The 18684-nt window shown below is 40.7% G+C and overlaps 1 protein-coding gene across 2 annotated transcripts in view; it reads right to left on the reverse strand.

Annotated features, from left to right (window-relative positions):
- ITGA9 (integrin subunit alpha 9) overlaps window positions 1-18684 on the reverse strand; it is a 389935-nt gene that overhangs the window by 189941 nt on the left and 181310 nt on the right. For both annotated transcript variants that reach the window (XM_078377516.1, XM_073003815.2), the window contains exons 16-17: window positions 16633-16782; window positions 4889-4965 (exon numbers count right to left, since the gene is read on the reverse strand). In XM_078377516.1, the coding sequence (XP_078233642.1) occupies window positions 4889-4965; window positions 16633-16782 (227 nt within the window). The remainder of the gene's footprint in view (window positions 1-4888; window positions 4966-16632; window positions 16783-18684) is intronic.

Below are 18684 nucleotides of genomic sequence, written 5' to 3' on the forward strand. Positions count from 1 at the left end.
AGGAAACCCGTTGTTATTAGTGACTGGAGATTAAGAGCAGAGTTTCCCAAGGCCACAAGCTGGCTAACATTTGGAAGAATCAGTGGCACAGCATAGTTTGCTAGCACCCAGGGCAAGTACTGCACCCCATAACCCGTGGATCTGGGCCCCTCCTCCTTCCTCCATTCCTGATATGAGTGCCCCCAAGACACCCTCCTCCTCCTTCATCATCAGCCCTCCCTCTTCCATCTTTCCCTGGCTTATTCTCACCTACCTTGCACTGGCCTCAGCCAGAGCCCAGAGGGGATCCGCTGCACCTCCTGCTCCCACTTCTACACTGCCGTTATTGCTCTTGCCTGCTGTGGCATCCACACAGCCGTGCTCTGCTCCCGCCACCAGCCAAACAGGAAGATGCTGCCAGCCAAGAAAAGGCACAGCAGTATCCGGACCCCTGACACCCCCAGCCTGGCCTGCATGGCAGTAACAGCCGCACCCCCTCCACCAGCCCTACTCCCCTTCATTGTCTGGCACTGCGCTTCTGCTGGGCCAGGGGTGGCTGGCTCCTCCTGCTCGCCAGACTGCCTCAGCAGGCTGGGAGGCCATGGCAGGAGGTAGGGAGAGAGGGAGGTGCAGATGGACAGATGGAGCCACCTGGGCTAGGCCAGTGAGAAGATGGGATGTGGGTATGTGTGGAAAGGTGGCAGTTGCACCCCTAACAGGGTTGTGCCCTGGGAAGAACCACTCCTCCAAGCACTGAATGAGTCCCTTGGTACATCACTTGTTACCCTAAGTGCAAAGAGCTTGGTTAGCACTTGGGGGAGTGGCTCCTCTTAAGAGCCAGTCAAGCCCTTTGCTCATCACCTTCTATATAAAATAAGATGACAGTGGGACAGAAAGCGGACCGTGCCTTTTTGCATACTCCACATCATCCCAGTTGGGATCCCACTGAAGGCCACATTCCTTTCACCACACAAAAAGTAAAGTAAAACTGGAAAAAGTACATCTGACATCAGGGAAAGAAGCATCTTGGTGATGCATAGGGCAGAGGGACTTCTACTCAAGTTTAGAAAAGGCTTGTGATCCCTGTCAGTTGTCTTTTAGGTAAAGTGTTTTGAAAGCCTTTGTGAGACAGAAAAGGCTATACAGCTGTGATAAATTTTTCAAAAAATCAATTTGATGGATTGATTGGCTGGTTGATTTAAATTGAATAGGTATAATCCTCCTCCACCACCAGACACATTCACGGGAACTTATAAACAAAAATAAAAGATTTTATTTTTTGCCCACTAATATTTCGAATGATGGACGGTCACATATAGTTAAGTAGATGTGCTAGTTGTGCTATTTGTGGATTGCGATGCAGGGCTGAAAGTAATATAGCACCAGCAGCATCTTTACATGGAAACACATTCCGGTGGGTCTGTTTTCTTCTCTCACTTCCAAGTGTGCACATGTCACCAGCGGCTCTGCACCAGTTAGGAAGTTTTAGAAATAACTAAAGTTCTGAATAATTAGCTGAACCACTATATTATTGATATTTGTAGTTGGAAACGGAACTTGAAGGAGTGCATTAGCACTACTAATATAAATTACTCTCTTATAACCAAAAGTTTACAATGTACCCAACAACACAGAAAGAAATAGGAGGGGGCTGTGCTTCCCTTCTGTATATTTTCATAGGCTTTATGAACATATCATAATTATACACTATTATAACTATTAAGAGAAGCAACAGAACAGCATCCTGTGTATTTTACATCAACTACAAGTTCCCCTGATTCCAATGTTGGAGTTGTTTTTTTTCCTTTAGACGGATTATTTATAGTACTGTAGTAATGAGTGCAAGTAGTTTACCATAGCATGGAATGAATGACAGCTAGCAAATAGATTTGTAACAGCATTTTCTCAGTCCTTCATGCCAGCTGGACTTAAAGCCAAAGATGGTATTCTAAAGCAATCCTGCCAAATAACTTACTCTAGTTCTAATGACACGTGTAGGAAAAGGCTAGCCAGGGGGAGTATATGGGAGGAAGAAAAACAGCCTTTGAAGTTTTCCCATCAATAATAATTATTTATAATGAGTCCTGTTCCATCCAGTGATCACATGCACTCCCCGGTCTTCATAAGCCAACACGCAGTCCATCTGCAAGTCTCATATCAGCCTCTCCCCCACAAGGAATGCAGAAGCTATACGATAAGGCTGGCCCCTCTGCTTTTCCTATTAAGGCTTCCTGTGGCGTCATTCTGCTCCCCATGGCACTGCCTGGAGAGTGCTGTTACATTTGCACAGCCCATTGTCAGGCAGGATTTCCTCCTTAGCTGCACTGCTATGAGTTGCCTGCCCACTCTGCCCCAGGGTGGCACCTGTCAATTTTTCTCTTCCGTCTGCTTATTTTTAATAACCAAGAGAATCTCTCCCTCTTGGTATCCCATGTAGGCACATTATCTTTTATATGCTCCTCCACAACTTTAAGGTCTGGTTTTGTTACTGGAATATTCAAAACAGGGACTATATCCTCTTTCCCAGATTATTTCCAACTGTAAAAGGCAACTAACAAATGCAAGTAAATTTTACATAGATGGTTAAACAGGTCTATTCTGCAATTCTCTTCACCCATTTCAGAAACAGGAGTGAGAATGATACAAATATAGAACAATCCTGCCTGATGATGGGCCTCTGTTTTTGCTCTTATAGAAAGTGCCTTTGTATTACTGCTCTTCTGACGGTTTTGTTTTTTATAGTTTCACATATTATGCTATTTGTCTGTGGTTTTACTTGTTGCGAACCACCCAGATCCGCATGATATTAACAGGGAAGTATATAAATGAAATAAATAAATAAAACAAACCAAGCACATACTACACTACCACTTGAAACATTAAGAAAAAGAAAGGAAGCAGCAAACAATGTATTCAACAGTCTTTTAAAATCATTACATCATCATAATCATTCTTTCTTCTTCTTCTATTATGACTAATATGTTTGTACACATGATTGCCATATGTATTCTCTTGGTAACTTTTTTCCAGATGGGCAAAAATATTGGCCAGATTCAGCCTGGTAGAGAAATACTACCGGACCATTCTTAAACAAATGCATCTAGTCATTATCTTGATCCAGATTATCACTGGTAACTTGAAGAGAGAGGCGCCAGATGAATCAGAAGTATCATTCGCAAAAGCAGCTCATCTGGGGCCTATATGCTAGGCTCAAGCTCAGGAATGAGAAATCATACGAATTCAAGAATAAACTGAAACCCCAAATCAAAATACCCAAGGACTGCAAGCCCTGTGCCAGACTGCAGTGATGACAGCACCCATGCTCCTAGATATTTCACATATTCGAGGATCAAGCATAGATACAATGGACAAGTTTACCATCACTGCATAAAGTAAATTCAAAGAGAGATTGAAAACTCAATGTGCTAATTAGAATGTGAAATAAAAGGGGAAGTTTGCAGATACAGATTCAACAGCTGCTTCTCAAATGAGGCGAGTAGGCCTCTGATATGCCTACTAACTAGAACATGGGAGCAGAAGTGGGAAGCAACGGAAACACTGGCCAATGTTTTCATACTTTTGTAGCCATTTGCCTTTCCACATGACCAAGTATACAACTGAGCTGGGGCATGTCAGAACAAACAACAACTAATACTCCAGCTAATGCAGTTTCCTGTTTGTGTTGCACATTTGCACAATGATTTTTGACAGAAAGATATGTAAAAAAAAGGAAGGTAACTGTAGCATAAGCAAGTAGGAATGTGAGTATCAATGAAAAGAGGCCCCACACCCTCTTCCTCATCACAACCCAGTCGATAAGCATTGAGGAGACAAGAATATGCATGCTCTTTGTACTGGGTATATATGATTGTAGATTCTTTAGCTGTACTGACTTGTATGAAAACAGGAGGAAAGGGCTGCCATCAAAAGTTTATACTGGCCACCAAGAGTGGATCTGAAATGCTATCTGTATGTAGTTTGTGAAATGATAATTTATAGCACAGAAATTTCATGATCTGATTTTCATCAGCAGAATATGGACCCAAGTTTTAGTTCAGCGTTATTTCTGCGGGTGTGGGAATCCATTTTATTCCTAAGTCTACCAGTGGCCCACAGTGTGAAATAACTTGTTTATTTCCTTCCCTTCAAGTGCACCTTGCAGGAATTTAACTGCAGGAAGAACTGTCTGGAAGTAACAGGCAGCTATTAGCAATTATTTAATGCCTACTATTAGAGATGGGCATGAACTGCAGTTTGGTGGTTCGTCCCAGTTCAGTGCCATGCCTGCACAGATATTCCATGGACATGCTTCCTTCCCCACTTTCTTATCGTGACTGACCACTCACCATTTGAAGTCCATGCTTCCCTCCTCTGCCTCCTCTGGCAGCCATCCACTCAAACAAGAAAGCAGGACAGGGAAGCTTGCAGAGCTTCCCTCCTCTGCCCTTTGAGTGGGCAGCCACCAGAGGAGGCGGAGGAGGTAAGCGAGCACTGTGATTGGTGAATGGGCAGCTGGACTAAGGTGGGGAGGGAAGTGCACGTCATCTGGCAAATGTGTGAGCGCACAGAGGAGCCAGGAGAGGGGATTGCACAGTGCCCACATAACACCTGTGTGGCACTGAACTGGGCCAAACCACTGAACTGCAGTTTGTGCCCATCTCTAACTACTATCGTCAGATCATCTGGTACTGATCTGAAGTCACTGGTCCTGTTAACATGAACCCTGTGCAATGGGTCACCAAAGCATCTTTTAGGACAACACTAGAATTTGCAAAGTGAAATTTGCATGCTTTGAATAGGCCAATTTTTAAGATGCGGGAACTCTCCACCTTCCTAATTCCTGCCATGTAATCAAAATGAGTGCTTTTTAAAAAAAGAAGAAATATCATAATTTAATGCTGTCACTCACCTGGATAGAAACAGTTTTCCCTCAAGTTTCAGATCAGCAGCACAATCTTCTGATTGGCAATTCCTCTCAAACACAGTCTACAAGAATTAAGAGATCGTATTACAATAGTAGGAAGTGGGAGATTCAGACAAGATCAAGTTCAGCTTGGATCTGTAAGAACTGACAAAAGCATCCTAGGTGGTTTGGCAATTGCATCCTAACTCTTACACAAATCTCTTAATGACCAGAAAAGAGGTGTAGCCACCGAATCGTGTGTTTATGGTCAGTAGGGTTATGTTAGAAACCAGGGAACTCCTGTGTTGTTGTTGTTGTTTTTAACTCTCAAGAATATAGACATCATGCTTGAAAATATGATACCAAATAAATTAGAAACCAGAAGATAAGTAGTAGAAAAGGAAAAGCTCTAAATTTCCTGAAACTCCAAGAAATACAATCAAGATTTTCAAGGATTAACAGTTGTGGGGTCACTTCCCAGAAAGGCTTGTGTTGTGCCTTCTTTAACATATTTCCAGTGCTAGGTAAAGACAGTTCAGACCTTTAAAAATTATTTTGAACATTTAAGACTACAATCTTATATGCAAGTTGAGCAGTTCCTAAGAAGCACAGTAAGTGTTGTTCCGCTGGAAAGAAGAGAGCAAGGACATCAGGCACAATGACTTGGCAGAATTACTGTCGATAGTTAGTAATCTTGTGCCCAGCTTATCTATGAACCATATTTTTTAATACAGGCCTACCTGAGCTATAAGATCTTCAGTGGAAGTGCTCCTCTTACTATCCTCAGCAATGAGAATACAAGACAAGGCCTACTCACTGACTGCTCCCACTCAGTGGAACATCTGGAACGCTCCACCAAGGGAAACTGGGTTGGCACTGTCCCTGCTGTCCTTCTGCCGGCAGGCAAAGATATTTGTATTCATTTTGGGGTACTTGACTGCCTTCTGAACAAGGGGCTTTTAGCAGATGTGTGCTGTGTTTTTCATCATGTCTTTTTGCTGCTGCTGCTTTTTTTGGTAAATTGCCTTTGAAATTCAATGGTGGCGTAATATTGTTTAATGTTATTTCACTAATAAGACGTTTTGTGCCTCTATCTGTACCTGTTTTCAATCTTTTTTATAAACTACTTTGAATTCTAATTTTGGGGAAAAGGCAGTATATAAATAATAATAAAAAATAAATGACACACTAGCATGCCCACAGAAAAATGTCCTGCCAACACTATGGGGCAAAGCAAGATATTCTGGGGCCATGAAAGGAGAGGTTTTGACATGGTTATTCGTATGGGGCTTTGCAGCCTTTTATATATTGGACTTGTCTGATTTTCGCATTTCAATCCACATGTCTGTAAATAACTTTTGTTTCTGGGCAAGTAGTTTTTTAAGATAGTCTGAATCAGCCTTAGTATATGGTCTGCAAAACAGATGGAAGGATATACTGTATTTAGATTCACAAAAACTAAAGCTCATGAAGTCATTTTTAAATTTAAAAAAGCTCATTTGGACTGGATGAAACAAGGTTTAAAATTATTTTTTTAAAAAATCTCTACTTCATAAAGATGCATTTCGTGCATCAAATGGCAGCAAAGCAAAAGATCAGTTGTTTTTTACAACAGATAATAAGACCCTTTGCTGTTCATAGACCACATCTAATGAAACATCTCATGAATTCCAATGTGAGCACCTGATTTCATCTTGCTGATGACAAGTAATTAACATTCCTGAATACCTTCCAGGATTCAATTACCCACACTGGCTACAAGACAACAAAATAATTGGCAGAGTATTTCCACTGAGCTGTAGCAGGTGAAGCAAATGGGGGAGAATTCCATAAGAGCTATAAATGTAAAGAAGAATCTGGCTATTGAAAAAAGCAGACATCCTCATATAAAGGGTAACCAGGGACAGCTGTGGAATTTTTAAAGCCATTCTCAACTGGATGCAGATCACTGATCAGTGCTGTGCAGTGGATGGGGGAAGCCTAGGATCTAGAAGTCCAAAGCTCAACTTGATCTTGAAGATGAATGGACAAAATAAATTTTAACAGTCTCATAATCTAAGCAGCCTAGTGCTAGCACAAATGATAAATCAGGAAGCAATCACGTGCAGTACAAGAGAAAGTGATTGTGATATGAGGATATTGCATGTCAAATTCACACAGCCAAACCAACAACAACCCAGACCTGAGAAGGCATGCTCCAAAGACTTGGATTTTTGTGGTGTGGGCAGTTTTCACTGTAACCATAATTAACAACACCATACCTCAAAACTGGATTGAGGCAATGCTCTGATAACAAAGAATAATGAGCATCAGAGCCAGTCCTATCATTATTCTGATGGAGGCAGTTGCCTCAAGAGGTGGGATTCTGGGGGCAGCAAATTTGTTGCTCACCATCCCACCCTGGCAGGTTCCATACTGCCTTGGAGAATTGCTGCTACTCTGAGTAGCTTTCCTGAGTTGGATTTCAGCTTTGGTGATGACAGCCACCACCTTCTTCCTTCTAAAGAAGAATGAAGAAGAAGCAGAGCAGGAGCAAGACATAAATTCATGGAGACCACCCCAGCAACTGCACCCTGGCTATTTTGAGAACAATTCTATTATATATAGCCATCTCTTTCAACATTAAGCTAAATAGCAATTCACAAGGGGTTCTGAAACCAGGCAGTATAGGAAGGATGCCTTAGAAAAGCACTGGTTTTCAATGATGCAAAATATTTTCCAGGATACTGTCATCAGAATCACCACTGCCATCATCATCTGCTGTCACCACTGCAGTATTCTGCTCATTTCACTTCCTCTCTGAGGCAGTGGAAGAGCTTAGGATGCCTGATAAACATGCAGTACAGGAAAAACCTTTCTGGAGTTGACCCATTGAACACTGTTTTTGGACAAGGCCACTTCCACCTCCACTTCTGCGTATAGATAAAGTCTGTTTACTGAGGGCATCAATCTGCAATGCAAGCAAGGCCTCTGCAAACCTAACTCATTCATTCATTCATTCATTTTGTTTATATTCTGCATTTATCTCAATAAAGGACTTCAAAATACCTTGCAAAATATTTGGAATACAAAAACAGCTACGAGTACAAAATATCACAATATTAACAAGCAAGTAAATATGCCACAGTAATTAAACAGTTAAACATCACTCCATAGCACAATGAGTTAGTTACTTGCAACTTGTTACTTCCAAACTCTGCATATTAATATAAGGTGAACATAACCCGAGGTGCAAAAAACTTGGTCAGTGGGCTTGCTCTATCATTATTTTCTATTATTTGGAACTGGGAGATTCTGCAGAAAATGTATCAATAATTTCAGAGGAGGTGGGATCTTTCCCCCTCAACCTAAGTCATATCATTTGTAGAGGAACATACATAAAGTTACCCTTTAGCTAGAGATGAGCATGAACTGAAAAACAAATTGCAGAATTCATCAAAAATAGCTAATCCATCAATTCATATTTCTATGAATCAATGTTCTTGACAAATATGAATCAACAAATATTTAGTGATTTTTATTTGTTGACTCATCTGACAATAAAAGCTCCCCCAGGCATCTAGAAACACCAAAATTGCAGAAATACTTCCCAACTTTCCTCGACAGTCCCTCCTAGTGTGATGAAGTTTGGAATTTGGATTTCCAAGATCTATACCTACAAAGAGCACCCCCCCCCAGGAAATTTCCCCTCAGGCACCTAGAGACACCAAAATTACAGAGAAGTTTCCCCTGACTCTCCTCTACAATATCTCCCAGTTTGGTGAAGAAAGGGTTTCCCCAAGCCAGCTGCTAGGGGGCACTTTCCTGGGGAGATCCACTATGTAAGTGTATAACTTGGATGTATGAAATCCAGTCTTCACCAAATGTGGAAGGATTGTAGAGGAGAGTCACAGGAAGCTTCACTGTGATTTTGGTGTCTCTAGGAGGGAATTTTCCTAGGAGGGCTATTTGTAGATGTACAGTATAGCTCAGACATCTGAAAACCCAAACTTCACCAAATTTGAAGAGCTTGTAGATGAGAGTCAGGGAAAGCTGCTCTGCAATTGTGCTGTCTCTAGGTGTTTGTGGGACTGTTTTATATATTTTTAAATGAAAAAGCAAATGGACAAATCTATTGATCGATTCATCAGAAAAAAATTGTACCTTGACGAATCACAAATCAAGACAAATCATCATTTTTCTGACCCAGGCCCATCTCTACCTTTACAATTTAACTCAACAGTATTCTCAGTAGTCTTGTCATTAGTTAATGAAAGGAAGCCACTACAAGGAGCAGATTTCAGCACATCAGGAAAAAGTAGCCAATTGCTCTTTGTTTATTTTATCCTCAGTTTATTTTGACTGATGGGGAGGAGTTCTTTGTGGACATTTCTGTCTCATGCATCAAAACAACTTGGCTGGCCTTGGGTACTATGCATTTTGATTTGGGCGAGTACGCAGCATCAATTCCCGCTCTATCAGCAAAATGTCTTGGGCCAGCACTGCAATCAACAGAAGCTACTAAGTGCAAAAGGGAAACAGAGGGTGGCTGTATTATGTTTGTGTGACAAAATCATCTGGCCAGTTTCTCAGATGTTTTACTTTTTATTAGAGATGGACACAAATCCAAATTGCCAGATCGTGCTGGATCATTGTACCACGTGATCCTGTCCCCCACCCAATCTGGCTGGATTCCCCCACTCACCAGCTGGCTCATGCTCCATTCCTCCTCCTCTTCAGTCATTTCACCAGTCACGGCAGGAGCACAGACTTCCCTTGTCTGCCTCCTTCAGAAGCCGCCCACTCAAAGGCAGTGCAGCAACAACCCCTGCTCCACTCCCTTGTCTGAGTCGGCAGCTGCTGGAGGAGGCAGAGAAGGGAAGTCTGTGCTCCTGCTGCAACTGGTGAAACAATCGAAGAGGAGGAGGAGCAAATTGCATGCTGGCTGATGAGTGGGAGAATCCAGCCAAGGGGTTGGGGGCTGAAACTGACAAGCACCTGTGGTGCCGGTATAATGATCCAGCATGATTCAGCAATCCAGATTCATCTTATCTCTACTTGTTACTCAACAAAACAGCAATGGCCAAGATCCACTGGTGTACCCTAAGTGTTCAGTGCCAGTGGAACTGGAACTTTTTTTCTTTTCCCTTAGTCCTCTAGTCATGTGCAGCACCAAAACCAACTACAGCTGATTTCCTAGTCCTCTAGCCGCCTAGAGTGGACTTATAGTCCAGATAGGCGGGATATAAATAAATAAATAAATAAATAAATAAATAAATAAATAAATAAATAAATAAATAAATAAATAAATAAATAAATTTTAAGTGTGCATGGGGAGTTGCAGTAGGGAGAAGGGTCAACAAATCTTGAAAAAACAGCAGTGGATCCTGAGTGAATGGTATTACTGTATATATAGCTTAGTCAATGGCCACTGTAACTTCCACAACTAATTAGAGATATTTCCAAGTTAGAAATATCTCTAAATACGTTGGCCATCTATTCACATTCGTAACTAATTTAGTACCAAAATCATCAATTCTGCTTTCCCTTCTACATACTGACATGGTTCACTAAAGGACAAACCACTTCAAAACCCTGCTCAATCTAATTGTATTATAATACTGGGTGGGATCATTTTGAGTTTTCCTGGCATGGGAAGTGCCAATACACTGCCAACTTCGGGTTCATCCTGACCACTGATTTCCTGCATAGGAGTCCTGGCAAGTATCCATGGGTGGGACTGAATACATTACAGATTTTACTCAAAACAAAGGTAGAGGGGAAATATTTTAACTGAACAGGGAGAGAAAGACAGGAGAAAGTGCTTTTCTGTAATAAAGGAAAGATTTGTATCTTGGATGTATGGGGAGTACTGCAGCCCACTGCTGCCTGTTTTATCTAACTTCCTCAAAATTCAGCATTTTGACTCCCGCTGTCCACAGATGGTCTAAAGGATAATTGATCATCCAACAGCTCTGTGACAGCAACTTGCCAAAGTCTTCCCCACTTCAGATATAGCTCCTATATTGCCATTGTGAATCAGGGCTGGTCTAACATCTTCTTATCAGCTCTCCGGCCACTTCCTCACAGAGAGTTCCCACAACATGATATAACTTCTGGTTAATAGGTGACTTCTCCCTATTGTGTTGGGAATTTCCTCATTCCCTGCAGCCCTGACGTGGTACTGGTTAAGAAACTTTCTGAATGGTAAGAAGTCACCATGACATTTCAACACAAGCAGAAATTAACTGTGAAGTGAAAGGGCAGGAAAGGGTGGGTAAGGCATGTACATCCATCCAATCCATCCTAGCCCTGCTCTCTTCAGTGAAGTTATATGAGGCCTGATAGTTTTAGTTTGAACATGTATGCATAGAAATAGCACACCACACAGTTCACTTAGCCAAAAGTCCAAGAAGCAGGCCACATACATATAATGGAATGAACTGGAGTCATAATTAGATGGGAGAGATCTGGGAGGATAGACCACATAACAATAAAGGGAAACAGTGGTAGGAGTTGGATGGGATTTAGCTACTTCTGTGTTATAATTTCTCCGAGGATTATTTGGATCAGTTTCATTCAATATGGCGGGGGGGGGGAAATCCCTTGAGCAAGAATGTCAAATTTTATGGAAATTCTCATAGATGAGTTCAGAATTCTTGTGCATATTTTATCAATGAATTGTCTGAAGACTCTTGTCACTCAGTGTATTGTGCAGCTTCTCAAAACTCTTCACTCTATGGGCAAAGAAACTGGGGGAGTAATTTCTCCAAATTTCTTTAGGGGAAGGAGAAATTCTCTGACCATTTCTCACAGGTGAGACTTCCATTTGAAAGGTTATAGCAATGCTTTGTACTTTTTCATTTAAAAATTTTGTTCTTTATACTACTACTGTAACAGCAAGTATGCTGACAACTTGGCTGCCATTTTGATTTTTCCACAATACCTCATACCTAAAAGACATTATAGGGCATTGTAGTGAAGAAATTCTGGAAAGTGGCTTTCTATATTTAGGGGAGTAAGAAAAAATAAAAAATATATTTTTCTAAGAAACTGAATTATGATAAGTTTTGGCTCAACACTTGCCATTCTTCAGGGTTCAGCACCTTCCCCAACCTTTGACATGCTGCATTTGAAGGAGCAATTTTAAATACAGTTTGTCTCTGTAATATAGCATAATCCCTATAATCCCTGAAGCAGATATGATGCTATGTACAACTGCAGAGAAACAGTGAAACTCTTATGGCATAACATGTCACAAATTTCCCAGTGGCCCCTCGGCTTTGGAACAACTTACCTGTTGAGATCCGCCTGGCTCCCTTGCTGAGGGCCTTCAAGACTAACTTGAAGACATGGCTATACAGGCAGGCCTTCCCTACAGCCATTACCTATGCTATCTCTTCTTTTCTTCTTTTTCTTTTCTCTCCTTCTTCCTCCTCCTCTTCTTTTCCCTCCTCTTTCTTTTTTCCCTTTCCCATCTTGGATTCATCTGAATTTTATCTTAGTTTATTTTTTATATTATATGTAAACCGCCCAGAGTAGGCATGTTCTAGATGGGCGGTATATACATCCAATAAATAAATAAACAAATAACATTTCCACATGAAAGTGAATGCAGTTATATAAGCATCTGCGCCAGAGGAAAAAAATAGCCTTCTGCAAGCCTAACATTAAAGAGACCCTGGTGGAGGTGCTGAATCCAAGGAATGACAAGCGGTAAACCTTAATTTCTCCGAATACATTTTTCTGAGAAACACTCTGAGATTTTTCTTTTCCTTGCTTCTCCAGAAATAGGGGGTCAATTTACAGATCTTCCCCCTGCTGCCCAACTAATGTGCCATTATCACGATATCCTAGAACAACACCAGGCAGAAGCCAGGTGGCCAGGCCATCACCAGAGTTGCTGCTGTTACCACATTTAATGGCAGCATACACACACAAAAAACCAGAAATTACTTGGAGAGGAAAAACAAAGCTATTTTACAGCACTTCTAATAATGAGCCGCAGCTATGAGATTCTGCTGGAGACATGTAGTGGTTCCCCTCCCCCCTCAAGTTCTCTGCTCCTGAATATACTAGGGAATTTTGAAAGACCATCTGTGCACAACTGTAGGCTAAGCAAAATATCTGCCTAATTGGATAGTTCTGCCATTGAGTGTAGGTTCCTTTTTCGATGCCAATTTCCAACAGTCCCAACAACTCAGAATGTAGAGTGTGGGATATGGGAATTTAAACCTTTGCCTCCATTTTGACTGTGGTCTTAGTTTGGATCAGGGCTCTGCACCCATCATTTCCACTAAAAAAAGAAAGATCCTACCCATTTTATCAGAGCCTCTTTTGCCACACAAATGGAAGGCACGTGGTCCCAGTCAAGATAAGGCTCACAGCATGAAACAAATACTGTAGTTTAAAACTTCCTATACTATGCCCTATGATCTACATCCAGAGGAGCCCCTAGTGGTTTCTGCTTTATTCAGCCACCTCCCAACCTGATGCTATTCAGATATGTTGGGCTACAATACATGTAGTCAACTACAGGAGGGAGAAGTGATCTCCAGAGGTCTGGGAACTGCCACCACTTTGGATGGCTACACCTGTAACCACTCCTACAATTCCCATCCCTGTATACACGTCTGTATGTGTGCATACACAGATGTATGAAGTGGGGGGCCCAAGGCTTGCGGAACACCACTCAAAACACGGCAACATTCCCTCTCCCCTCTGGCGAGCATACAGGAATTGTGAAGGAGGTGCAGGAGTGCTGCATCTGAGGGGTGCTGGATCCCACCTCTAAACGAGTTGATGGGAGCCATAGTCCAATACATCTGGAAAGCATTAGGTCATGAATGCCAAATGTAGCTCAATATATTTCTTTTTTTTTCTATTCTGCCATGAAAAAGAACATGTGATACCTTGCTAATTCTAATTCCTCTCCCAAGGAATTAATATTTTAAAGATTTCAACTTCTAACCCAGGGAAAAACATTCACACCAAGACTGTGACAATAGCCCAACAGGCCCTAACCTTTTATTAATTTCATTTAATTTCAGTTTGCTTTATTTAAAAAGAAAAACAGAATTCAGTTAAGAGAACTGCCTAGTGCCACCAGCCCATTCATCCAAAAAACACTCATACACTTGTGTTAGTTTGCAAAACAGCTATTCAGTTAAGGTCCCTTTTACTTAACGCCAATTAGAAGCAGCTATTTTTAACTACATGAGTTTGGGAACACAGATGGGAGGCCATTCTGCTGAAAATGCAGCAACTGAAAAGCCACAAACTTATCTAGGGCAATTTAAAAAAAAAAAAACCTTGAATGTTCTGGTTGTATTTAATAAATAAATACTGGGTTGTATGTCAGATAAATATAATCTTTTTTTAAAAAAATCACAGAAGGAAATATTTTAAGATGATGTATTGAAAGCTGCTTAGGGCAGTATATTAAGATATTGGCTGAAATCCAGCAGTAAGTTTCAGCTAGAATTGACACACTGATGAAGTGGGGATTTGCTGAGTCAACCCCTCTGTATGTTCCACTGATTCAGTAGGACTACTGCAGTTGTTTGTGACTTACTACTGGATTTCAGCCATTGTAGTGGATGTCCACATTTTAACATCTATGTATTTTATAACAATGCCCATGTACTTCTTGAATGCCAATGTTGTCAGGAAGAACACTATCAAAAATGAAATAGAAAAGTAAAAGATTCTATTTAGGAAAGGTGAGACATTTTTATTTGGAGTGCCTAAAAATTAATTATCTGCGTAAGAAGGGATTCTTAAAATGGGAATGTTATGTTTCTCTGTTTTTAATGTGTTTTTACAACTGTTTTAATCTACTAGTATTAATGTTAATAATAGTAATATAATAATATAATGATCATGATAATAGTACTGTAGTAATAATAATATCCAATATTGTACTTGTTTATTTTTTAAAAAATATTGCAACAATTTATTGTTCTTAACATTTAATACTGTATGTTTTTTAATACTGTAGGCCACCTTGGGTCTTTCTTAGGAAAAAGGTGGGGTATAAACATTTTAAATCAATCAGTCCGCCACTCAGTCAATAAAATCCACACTCTGGGAACTACAGAAATTATCAGAAATTTCCATTTAAACAAAGAGAATCCTGTGTGATATACAGCTATAATGGGCTAGGGTTGGAAATATCAGGGTTCAAATATCCAGTGAAATAGAAAGCTCATGGGGTGAATATACGTCAGTCAATATCTCTCAACATAACCCATGGCACAGAGTTGTGATTAGAAATGGGCAAAGAATGAACCATGAACCAAAAAAAGCCCCAATGTGCTGGGCTGGTTCATGGTTCATTTCACAACCCCATTTGGGAATCCTGCTTTGTCAAAACAAAATGAAAAACCAAACTTTTTTCCCCTTTGGTGTTTCATTGACTTTGCCTGCCCCTTCCCTGTTGCCTCTACCTACCTGCTCCTGCCATCACCACCCTCACCCTCACCACCACTGTGGGTGCGATCCTCAGAGGCAGACCACCTGGATTCTCTGCCAGGAGCCTGCCACTGCCTCTGAACAGCCACCCATGGTGGCAGCAGTGGCAGTGGTGAAGGAGGCAGAGGTGGAAGCATCAGGAGCAGGGAGCCCCCCCCCCCAGCACAAGCCAGAAAAACAAGCAACAAACTGGTTTAATTTTTGTCTGGGGGTTCTTGGTGGTTCACAGTTTGTGATCAGCCACCAACCATAAACTATCACAAACTACAGTACCAGTTTTCCAGTTCATGCCTATCTCTAGTCATGATACAGTGGGGTCTTGACTTGAGAACTTAATCCGTATTGGAAGGCTGTTCTCAAGTCAAAAAGTCTGTAAGTCAAGTCTCCACTGACTTACAGTGCATTGAAAACCGATTAATCCCGTAACAGGCCGTTTTTGTTCCATTTTGTTTTTTTTCTGGTCTGTAAGTCAAATCTCAGTCTGCAAGTCAAACCTAAATTTTGCGGCCAGAGAAGTCTGTAACTCAAAAAGTCTGTAAGTCAAGCCATCTGTAAGTCAAGGGTCCACTGTAATAATGACCAAAAAAACAGTATACACTGCTTTGAAAGGCAGAGTACAACAAACAACAATAAAACAATAATAGATGTATCTGTGACTTATCTGAGATATATTAAATTACTAACATGTAAGGAAGTCACATGTCACCATCACATTTTAATTTAGTGTCACATTACTGTTATATTAACATAATATTCTTTACCCCATGAAGGCTGCACTCTGAGAATAAGCTTCATTGACCAACGTGAGACGTAAGTTTGCATAAACATGCATAGGATCACACTGTAAGGTGAACTTCTTTGAACTATCGTATTTACTGATTTAATTGGGTTGTTTTTAAACTGCCTTTTAGGATAAATTATTCTCCCATGGTAATTTACAACAGTCAACAGCACAACATGATGAAATTGCAGGCAACAATGGTAAAACATTTAAAGAACTGTAAAACATTTAAAGAACTGTATCACATAAATTAAATAAAATGGAAGCATACAAACAAGATACAACTGAAGCCATTTATAGGACAGGAAAGGGTACAGAAATATCCAAAGACAACAGTATGTAGAAGTCTCTATGTCTATCCACTCCTAAATGCAAGTCAGCAACTCTACCTTTTAAAAACAATGTCCTTCTACAACTGAAAAGAGAAAAGAGAACCACACCTCTTCTCCTTCTAGGGTTCTCTGAGTTATTTCAGGGAGGGGAGAGAAAGGTTAGACAAAGAAATTTGATATCTAACCTGGTTTCTATGTGCCATTTTCTGTCCCCTTTTCCATCGGAGTACAGGCTTGAGTGCAGGTAATTCTTTTTCCTTCCTTGCCGTTAAATGTTCTCCAAGGCTATACACAGCTTCAAATACAATTGGTGATATCACATCCTTGACTCTTTTCTGTAAGATTTAAATGAAAGAGAGAATGAAAATCAAATAATAAACTGGAATCTCTTTTGAGGTTTTGCATATCTGGAAGAAAATGGCAGTGACCTCTCGTGCAGCATCACCTCTGCACCCCTCTCTCTCTTTCACACTCAAATGTTTTATTACCTTTCCCAGTCTATTCAAATTCTCTTGTTACATCTTATAACTGAAATTATGGCAATTTAATGTCTCAGGCTTAAACAGGTTTCCAAAACTACTGCAAAATATCCGATTATCTCTATCTGTCTTCTAAAATTCTGGGTCTGTTTCAGAGAGTTTAATTGTATGTACTTCAGCAGGATTCTTTATCTTTACAACAGATAAATGGGCCGTTTACGGAAAGGGATGCCTCCCTTCCCACTGCGTCTACAAGCCATGAGCCACAAGGGTTTCATACCAAAAATTTCAAAGGGAGCAAACCTGCATGCTTTTGCTCTCAAGTGAATGAGGAAAGTGATATATAAGTCAACCCGCAAAGCATTCAGACAGAAGCAACACACTAAAGATGGAAAGGATACTGGCTGAAGACCTCATTCTTGATCATTTAGCTTGCCTTGACAGGATGAGTAAACTTGATGAAGATTTTTAAAACCTTTGAGAGTTTGCCTCTCTAGCCAAATGCAAAACAAAGACCTCTTTTTCCTCCCTCAAGGTCTCCATAATTTCTGTGAAATGCCTCTGTGTCCTTTTCCTTTGAGAAGGAAAAGCACATGTGCGTGCGTGCGTGCACGCACACACACACACACACACACTCACACACACACGGATACATACAAGGAGCGAGTATAGGAAGCCTAGTGCTTCAAATTCTGAAATACAACTCCCTAGAAGTCAACAGAGAGTCACCTATGTGGCGTGATGAATCATACCAGAATTTCAAAATGTAGGACAATATTATGTACCTGTATCTCCCCAGCAAATCAGGAGAGGAGGATGCTCATTTTATAGAATGAGTGGGGTGTTTAACCCTCCAGCTCTTACTTACTTTCAGAATTTGCTCCCCATGCCCTCACCCCATGGCAATGTGTAACCAAAGCAAACAGTTTGATAAATCAAACAAGATTCTCCTGTCTAGTTCGGCCTTTATAAACTGCTGAAAGAGACTATTTTCCATCTTCACTGGTGTAAAGGGACTCAGTGTGGCAGAGTTTCTGAATCCTGACCTGAAAGAAGTGGTAGAAGCAGAGACTCATGCTAAGAGCTTATTAAATGAAAGATGACATTTGGAAGCATGGCTGGCAGCTACCAGACAACCTGTTCTTCTCAATGCCTGCAGTTACTGCATGATCCTAACATTTGCTAGGAAGGAAAGAATAACAAGCAATTAAGCCTTCCTTTTGCTGTGTCCAAATCCTGGTCCTCATTATTTTTGCCACTGACTACAGAAGAGCCAGAACGGCATATTAAAGAAGAAAAACAGAAATGAGTATTTGGATGGATTTTAAGTAATACACACCCATAAGGCGTTTATACTGCTTTCACTAGACACGCATGCAAAAGGAAAGGGCTCTTGATAAAGCTGACAACCCTCAGTTTAATCCAGTGGTTCTTAACCTTTTTGAAAGAAACGCTCCCTTGAGCCATTGAGGAAGTTATCATCGCCCCCCCTCCCCGTAGTGATGATACCCTATCTATCTATCTATCTATCTATCTATCTATCTATCTATCTATCTATCTATCTATCTATCTATCTATCTATCTATCTATCTATCTATCTATCTATCTATCTATCTATCTATCTATCTGTCTGTCTGTCTGTCTGTCTGTCTGTCTGTCTGTTTGTTTAAGACATTTAAATCCAATGACCCCTGAAAACAAAATTCAATTCCAAGAAAATGAAATGCCCCCCAAAAGTAACATTTAATGATTTAGTTG

Source organism: Pogona vitticeps, chromosome 6 (assembly GCF_051106095.1).
Source record: "Pogona vitticeps strain Pit_001003342236 chromosome 6, PviZW2.1, whole genome shotgun sequence".
Classification (NCBI taxonomy): Eukaryota; Metazoa; Chordata; class Lepidosauria; order Squamata; family Agamidae; genus Pogona; species Pogona vitticeps.